The 9,043-nt window shown below is 32.3% G+C and overlaps 1 protein-coding gene across 3 annotated transcripts; it reads right to left on the bottom strand.

Annotated features, from left to right (window-relative positions):
• Nucleotides 1-346: 346 nt before the first annotated feature.
• LOC100786247 (myosin-11) lies at nt 347-4,788 on the bottom strand. 3 transcript variants are annotated; one of them, XR_001386961.3, is made up of 13 exons: nt 4,713-4,788; nt 4,591-4,635; nt 4,395-4,493; nt 4,184-4,294; nt 3,461-3,635; nt 3,292-3,348; nt 3,013-3,149; nt 2,850-2,909; nt 2,683-2,760; nt 2,172-2,245; nt 1,825-1,896; nt 751-844; nt 347-504 (listed from the first exon to the last, which is right to left on the bottom strand). XR_001386961.3 is itself a non-coding variant. In XM_006573021.4 (12 exons), the coding sequence occupies exons 1-11, from the start codon at nt 4,782-4,784 to the stop codon at nt 1,845-1,847; spliced, it is 960 nt and encodes a 319-aa protein (XP_006573084.1). In that variant the 5' UTR covers nt 4,785-4,788; the 3' UTR covers nt 347-844; nt 1,825-1,844. The 3 variants fall into 3 exon arrangements, 2 of the variants coding, with proteins under 2 accessions (XP_006573084.1, XP_014628230.1); XM_006573021.4 differs by having other exon boundaries at nt 347-844; XM_014772744.3 differs by having other exon boundaries at nt 347-2,097.
• Between the last annotated feature and the right edge of the window lie 4,255 nt (nt 4,789-9,043).

The following is a 9,043-nucleotide window of genomic DNA, read 5'->3' as shown; positions in this document are numbered from 1 at the left end:
GTTACTGCATTCGTAAATACAACTACACAACATTCCAATCCTAGAAATTATTTTATTTGAATAGAAAGTAGCTAAATAATCCCATCGTGAAACATAAGACAAATATTGTTTAATTGTTCGGTTTTCCACTATTATTTCCATCCTTTTGTGTAAATAACTCAATATTAATTTACAATCAATAACATCTTTACCATCTAGAGTAACAATAGAACATCGTGCATTAATCAGTGCTGAGGGCTCAAATTGTATATCATGAAATATTTTCTTGTAGTTGAGATATTCATAGATTTTCCTGAATCCATTCTCCTAAGAATCGCTTAAAAAAAGTTCATCAAAATTCAAGATCTAATAAATTGAATAATTGAATATTACTCTTCAATTTAACAATCGTAAGAAAATTTAAAAAATTGACAATCGAACCATGCTTTCAAGTGGCATTACATGTACAATCTCATACTTCCTGCCCACTTGAGCTAAATATCCAACTTAATCAAAATAGGATGTCTGTTAAAAAAAAATCAAAATAGGATGTCTGAGTAAACAAATATTGATCAGGTAAGTAACCTATTTGCATTGTTGAACACCAACACTTATTGCATAATTATCCCATACACTAAAGAATATGGTCAGACATTAGCGGAAGGGGTTGAAAAACAGTTTGAAGTGCTCAAAAACTTAAATTATTTATGAGCACATCTTTCAATTTTCTATGCATTCACACACCCTGTACAAGCAGAAAGAAACTCATACCAGTCCGCCAGTTATCAGAGATGCAGATGGCTGTGTAGTGAACCATTCTGTTGATCATTTGGTCTCAATCCATCGTCAGCCCAAAACATTTCCACTACACAATAAAACAAATGCATACCACACTTGCCTTCAAAGTAGTGATTGTGCTCATTGACTGAAATAAATTACTGAAGAATAACAAGCATGAAATAAACTAAAGCTTCATTTCAAAACATCAAATGTCCACAGCCAACTTAGAAGAAACAGGGAGGAGGGTGATTAGATCGAGCAGAAAACAGAAAAATACTTCAAACCTTTGAAAGTTTGTGCCTATAGATTTTAATATTTATGTCAGATATTGCCCATACATAATGAAGTCGCTAATTACCTTTCTAACCTCATGTGAAGGTTCTATTTCGATGGTCTTCTAATCACTGTGTCATTGAACTTTTTCTATTTCTTTCCTTTCCTCCATTACAAGATCTATGGATTATAGTCACAGTATTGATTACCCAGTCTCAAACTTCTCACTCAAAAAGACTCAAGAGAGAACCTTTTGCACTAGTTTGCCAGCAGCTTCGCCTTTTATTCATTTATTTATGATGACCTCTCTTAGATTTTTTTGATAATTCTGCATTTGGCTACATATCTTAAGCACATGGATGATGTTCATTTTATATTTTGTGGTTTTTGAAATAACTCAAGGAAATTGAACTCTCTTTGCAAGTTGCAACAATAAACTGATGAGTTTCTCTCTTCAAATTTGAAATGTTGAAGAATACACAACAAATCTTAAACTAAGAATTTTCCGTTCTCAAGTTCAATTGTGAAAACAGCAATTTGGTGCTTCTTTGGCTATTTGTGGACCAGGTTAATCAACCAATTCCTCACAATAAAGTCTAAGATGAAACTTGAAAGTATAAAAAAATTTCTTCTTCAAGAAAAATGTGTTCTTTATTGATTACCATGGTTCAAAGTTACTCTTCCTCATGTCAAAAACAAATGAAGCTATAAACAATATGGATTGTTGTGAATATAGTCAGTTCCAATCAATATGGCTACAGTGTTTACAAACAAATGAAAGACTGAATTAACCTGTGCCTTTAAGAGAGCAATCAAGTAGGTTCCTGAGTCTTCTCTTCATTGTTTTGAACAACATCTTCCATCCTAGGTAAGTGATGAATATTTTAATGAGAATGAAATAATTTAATTATTCATCTATAAGGCTAGAAATGAAGGAAAGCCCAATATCTTCTCTTCATTCATTATCAGGTACAATTCACATGCTAACTAGAATGGACAATGACCAACAATGAACCAGCTGTCTAGGAAAGACATGTCCATCTCCATGAGATTTTTTCTCTCTCCCTGTATTAAGCCTATAAATTCAGACAGTAATTTCTAAGAGTTAACAGATGTACCATTAAATAAATTAACCTTACCCGTTATCTACAATCTCCATATCCGTTACAATTGCTTCTTTATGTTGCAAAATTGATGAGAATAACCTTTTGTCCTGGAATAAAAATAAGCATCATAGATTAGATTGTGCTGATATAATCATATAAACAAAAATAAAATAGAATATGCTCCTTGGATGCTGTCTAGAAACAGTGGAATAAGAATTATTTGTGAAACTGACTATACAGACAACCCTAAGTTATGAAGCAGATGAAGAATTTTACAACTATTCATTGAAACAGAAACCAGCATACTTGTGTAGTTGTGTCTTTCTACAACAAAGTGCAAGGTGAAAATATTATAATTGGAAAAATGTGCTTCCAGAGTTTCAGTGCCAGGAAAATAGTATTTTTTATTGTCCTCATATACTTTTGTAATTTACAATATATAGATAGTTTAAAAAAGAGGACTAAATACACACATTAGATTTAAGTCAGAAATTGTGTTGAAAAATCAAATCATTCTACCTAGAAAATGATGGATTCCATTTACCTCTTCATTCATATTTGTGACAGTATCCTGAATCCTCTGTAAGACAAGTCTTAAGCTTCCAACTTCATAATGTAAAACCTTTGGATTATTTTTAAAAAAAAATGATTAGAAATCATAAGGACTTTCAATCAGAAGTCATAATATAATGAAGAAATTAAATATTAAACCTCTTTGTCTGAAATTAAATTCTGTATCTCTGCATCCTTTGCAGATAAAGTTTTCTGAATGTGAGGATGGTTAAGAAAATATTAAAAAAGAATCCATAGATGAAAGTGCAAATAAACTTTATGGTATTTGATAAAGACAAATATTCAATGCAGGTATGGATATATCTTCCATTTTAGCTAGGTTGTGGTTGCAAACTTTTGCCACATCCAGCTTTGCTTCAAGTTCTGAGATGATTCTATCCTTTCTTCTTAATTCAGCCTCATTGTTTTCCAGTTTATTTCTTAGATCAGAGATATTTTCTGCAACAAAAAGGAAGGATTTTTCAGTTGAAAAAACTTAGACGGTATGTAACACAGTGCATATATACAGCTATTATTTATATCATACTAAGTATTACCATGTTTTAAAATGTAGGACAGGTTAACAGGATTTCTAGATTACCAACAAATTCTTTTTCAGATGCAGAGACCCAATCCATTTTGTTTCTCAAGCTGGCCACTGAACAAAGGAAATAAAAAATAATTGAATCAGCACTTAAATTTCTATTGTTTGTATGGATATCCACAAATGAGCACACTTTAGAGACAGTACTAGTTAGGAAACTACTTACCAATGCCCTCTCTATCATTGACAACATTCTGGACTTTATCCACAATTTGCTTGATAGAAAACGCCTCCTTCTCTATTGAATCAAACAATGCTACATAAGAGCTTATTTTCTCTGAAAGTACACCGAGCATCCTATCTTTGGCTTCAATTGAACGTTTCATTTGAGAAGTAGATTCCTGTATAACCCATTATTCAAACCCAAATAAACAATCAATTGCAGTCCATAATTAGGAGAGTTCCAAGTTCCAACATTTATTAGTTCCCCGATAAAGTAGGAGCCTTCATTGTGTTGGTTGTATTTCAGTTATGCTCAAACATGTTGATTAGGAACAAGTAATAATAGCTATATTAGGAGACGCACAGAACTGACAATGAAATAAACGGCCCAAAGCTTCCAGCTGTGGCCCCTTCAGAAGATTCAAACAAACACACTCAAGACAATTACTTATGGTAACAAGTAACATAATTTCCTTTCAAGCTAACCAAGTGTGTATGTTTGTTTGTTTCTTCTTTTCTTTTTGACAGATGTCTGCACGGGGTGGGGTGGGGTGGGGCTCTTACTTTCATCAGTAGGAAAATGTTTGCATGAAATTTTATGCATTAGTAGCAAAATGTTGTGGGAAGATATTGCATTACTCACTAGTACCCCTTAACTTGAAAGTTACCACGGTTTATGCGGTAACATAAATATCAGATAATAAAAGCACCAATCACACACAATAACCTCGTAAGCATTCACAAAGTTTTCCCTAGACTGAAGTAAATTATTCAGCGTTCCCTTCAACTCTTTCTGCTTGTTCTCAAGCAGCACATTATCGTTCTCAAGATAAATCACCTGCATTACAATTTACAAACACAATTCAATTAATTTTTCCATCTTTTTATGCAGAAAAAAAAAACTTCAACAATTGCACAAACATTAAATTCCCCCAAACCTTTCTCTCCAGTTTCTGGCGTTCCTCTTTTACAGAAGCCAACTCGTCCTGCAATTCCTGTATCTTTCTGCCGCACTCTTCCTCGTTCCGCTTCAGCTTCTGCTCTCAAACGTGGCAAACCGAATCAGCGTGAAAATACAGAAAGCGCTACGCTACGCGACGAAGAAACTTGACCTAATTGAAGGGAATCGAAAACCTGGATTAGAAGGTGGTGCTGCTCGGTGGCGGAGCGCTCCCTGTCCTGAAAGTGCGAAGGTTAGTGGAAGAGGAAACGGCTTTGGCGAATTAGCGATTGGTATTGGAGACGGAGATTGTTACCCTGAGATCACGAACTTCGGCGACGAGGGCTTGTAGTTGGAGCTTCAGCTTCGAAAGCTTGAGCAATTCCATCACTGTTTTTCTTCATTGCATTTCAAATTCGTCAGCTTTTTATAGCCAGGGGGTCTCCTTGTGAAACGACGTCGTTTCACTGCAGTTGGTGTTGAGCATTATTTTGGATTAAAATATTATTACCATACACATATTTACCATCACTGCTTTTTTATTAAAAATAAAAATAAAAATTGGTAGGGCAAGGGAATCAAGGAAAGACTAAATAGAGCTCTGGGCCAATATGAAGTGGAGGGTGCAATTCTTGGATGCTACTCTTTTCTTACTCTTGAGTTAGATTCTGAAAGTTTGCTCAAATGTTTTTCCTTATAATAATCAAAACACTAGTAGAAGATCCTTCAAATTTCTTACTATTTGTATATTTAAAATATTTTATCTTTAGTGATTTTAACTATAAAAATTTGGCTTAATTTTAGTTTCATAAATCATCCTAATGAGCTAATCCCAATTAAATTTAAAAGCCTTATAATTATTCTTAATCATGTAGAAGCAAAGTTTCATGATGAATCAAGATTGATTTGATTCAAAGATGTTTTGATGATAACAAAGATGATAACAAAAGATGATGATAAAGATGATGACAAAAAGCTCAAAGGTCAATCAAAGAATGAGTTCAAAATATTCAAGATAGAATCAAGAACACTTCAAGATTCAAGAGGAAAGTTGATTTCAAGAATCAAGATTCAAGAGATCAAGATTCAAGAATCAAGAAAATGCTTAATCAAGATAAGAATGAAAAGGTTTTTCCAAAAACTGAGTAGCACATGGATTTTTCTCAAAAACATGTTTACCAAAGAGTGTTTACTCTCTAGTAATCGATTACCAGATTGTTGTAATCGATTACCAGTAGCAAAATGGATTTGAAAAAGTTTTCAACTGAATTTACAACGTTCCTATTGATTTCAAAAAGCTGTAATCGATTACAATGTTTTGGTAATCGATTATCAGTGCATTTGAACGTTGAAATTCAAATTCAAATGTGAAGAGTCACATCCTTTCACATAAAAGCTTGTGTAAACGATTACACTGTTTTGGTAATCGATTACCAGTGATTGTTTCTGAATAAATCAAAAGATGTAACTCTTCAAATGAGTTTTGACTTTTTCAAATTGGTTTTAAGTTTTTCTAAAAGTTATAACTCTTCAAAATGGTCCTCTTGACAAGACATGAAGAGTCTATAAAAGCAAGACTTTGTTTTGGATTCAATTTATTCATTCAATCTTTCAAAGAATCTTTCTATCCAATCAATTCATTACAATCCTTTACAAGCCTTGAATCTCTTTGAACTTCTTCTTCTTCTTTGTGTCAAAAGCTTTCCAAAGTTTTCTGGTTTTTCTAAACCTTGAAAACTTGTGCTATTCTTTCTTTTCATCTCTTCTCCCTTTGCCAAAAAGAATTCACCAAGGACTAACCGCCTGAATTCTTTTTGTGTCTCTCTTCTTCCTTTTCCAAAAGAACGAAGGAACTGCCTGAATTCTTTTGTGTCTCCCTTCTTCCTTGTCAAAGAATTCAAAACGACACAGTCTGAGAATTCTTTTGATTTTTCCCTTTCCCTTATACAAAAGTTTTCAAAGGACTAACCGCCTGAGAATTCTTTTGTATCCCCATTCACAAAGTATCAAAGGTTTAACCGCCTGAGATCTTTGTCTTAACACATTGGAGGATACATCCTTTGTGGTACAAGTAAAGGGTACATCTACTTGGGTTGTTGACTGAGAACAAGAGAGGGTACATCTTTTGTAGATCAGTTCTAGTGGAGGATACATCCATTAGGTTCAAAGAGAACAAGGGAGGGTACATCCCTTGTGGATCTTTGCTTGTAAAAGGATTTTTACAAGGTTGAAAAGAAATCTCAAGGATCGCAGACTGCTTAGGGACTGGATGTAGGCACGGGTTGTTGCCGAACCAGTATAAAAACTCTTGTGTGTTTGTCTCCTTCTTCCCTACTCTTTTATTTTCCGCTGTGCATTTTAATTTCTGCTTTTACTTTTGGTTAAGTTTCTCTTCTACTCCTTATTCTCTTAACAACATAAGTAAAAGCCTTAGAAGAGTAAATTTTTAATTAGTAAAGGTTTAGGAATAATTAATTCAACCCCCCTTTCTTAATTATTCTGAGGCCACTTGATCCAACAAATCAGGTATATAATTCATTCATACGAGTTATCTTCATCAAAACCTTTAAACCTCAACAACAAATCAAGTTCAACATTTTTTTAGTCTAGATCAACACTTACCTCAAAAAGACAAACTCATAGATAGTCGGCAAAAAAGGAACTCATTACTATAATGCTGGTAAAGTAGGAGTGTGAATGGACGATAGGATAAACTCTATTACGTAAAAGATAAGATTAATATTAGCATTAATAGTTATTTTCATTCTTCAATTTATAAATTATTGATAAATTTATCTTTAAAAGATTAAAATTCAAAATTTAGTCATCAAGAGTATAAAAAGTACGACAAATTTTTTTGATTGTTAACTTTCATCCGTTATAGTTAATAAAATAATCTACGTGACACATATACACGAATTTGTCACAAAATAGATTATCAATGTGGTTATACTGAATAAATTTGACTAAAATGTCAATAAGTTATCATTATTGGACCTAAATGTCAGTAATTTTTTGTTGGACTAAAATGTCAGTAATTTTTTTTTGAACAAAAATGTCAGTAATTTTTTTATCAAAATACTAGTACGTTTTCATTGGGAAAAAATGTCAGTAAGTTAGCATTATTAGACTAAAATGTCAATAATTTTTCATTGTATCAAAATGTCAGTAATTTTTTATTAGATGTAAATATCAATAATTTTTTGTATAACCAAAATGTCAGTACGCCCAATAAAAATTACCGACATTTTGATATAATAGAAAATTACTGACATTTTGGTCCAATAAGGATAACTTAGTGACATTTTTGTTCAATGGAAACGTACTGACATTATGGTCTAAAACAAAAATTACTGACATTTTCGTTCAAAAAAATTAGTGACATTTAGGTCTAATAATGGTAACTTACTGACATTTAGGTTCAATCTATTCAGCATAGTCATGTTGACAATCAATTTTGTGACAAATTCGTCCCTTTATGTCATGTGGGCTATTTTATTAATAGTAACGGACTCAAGTTAATAGCTGGATAAATTTATCGCACTTTTTACACTTTCGGGGACTAAAATTTGAATTTTAATATTTCAGGAATGAATTTATCAGCGATTTACACATTCAAGGACGAAAATGACTAATTACCCTTACTACTACTATGAAAATTAGGGGACTAAAATACTACTGTTAGTGTAGCAATAAAATTTGGAGACTAAAATAGTAAAATTACAAAAATTAAGAACTAAATCACAATTATGAAATTTGATGATTAAAATTGTACATGTCAAATCAAAGGTCGACATGTTAATTTAGATATCATGTCGGCATGACATTATACACACAAATCATGTAAGTATCACATCAACAAATTTTTACAAACAAAAGGACTAAAATTATACAATTGTGATACTTAAAAGTTTAAGAATTTCGCTAATGTAGATCTTATTTTAAGATCTTAAGTCATTTTTTGGTGGATTTTGTATTGTCATATAGGATTCAAGATCTCTTTCATTAGTGGTAAATCTCACTTTAAGACATTAAGTCACTTTTTTAGGTCCTACAATGGACCTATCTTTTAAATTTTTATTTAAAAAATAGTTTAAAATAAATATAAATAATTAATTATATAAACTTTAATTATCAAAAAATATTAAGAAATAGAAAATAAGAAAAACAATAGTGCAATTTTTATTTTTTTTAAACAAAATCTTTTCACACAGACATCATTTACACATCCATTCTTCCCCTTCACGCTCAAACACAGACAACACTTATACCCTATCTTCTTCTTCATGCTCCTCTTTACAAAATAGTAGAGGGGGGTGGGGGGGGTGGGAGGGGTGAAAGGTCTCGTTGGGGAAGGGCTAATGATGCCGATGATGGTTTGTCATAGCCACAACAAAGGTGCTCAATGTGGTGTTCATTGGCCACACATAGAGGGAGGTGAAGGACCTCCTCAAGAAAGGAGTGATGCGGCTTGCTGTGGTTTGAATTGTCATTGTTAACATATTTTTTTTTAATTTATTTTATTTTTTCTTTCTTATCTTAAAACTTGTTATTGTTCTGAATTTGTTCATAATTGAAACTTGTTATTATTGTTTGGGATCTATTCATATTCTGGATTTGATTGTTATTTTTTATTCTCTTGTTTTC

The sequence above is a fragment of the Glycine max genome, chromosome 1 (assembly GCF_000004515.6).
Source record: "Glycine max cultivar Williams 82 chromosome 1, Glycine_max_v4.0, whole genome shotgun sequence".
Classification (NCBI taxonomy): Eukaryota; Viridiplantae; Streptophyta; class Magnoliopsida; order Fabales; family Fabaceae; genus Glycine; species Glycine max.
Note: the sequence above shows the minus strand (reverse complement) of the source record. Positions and strands in the feature narration are given on the sequence as shown.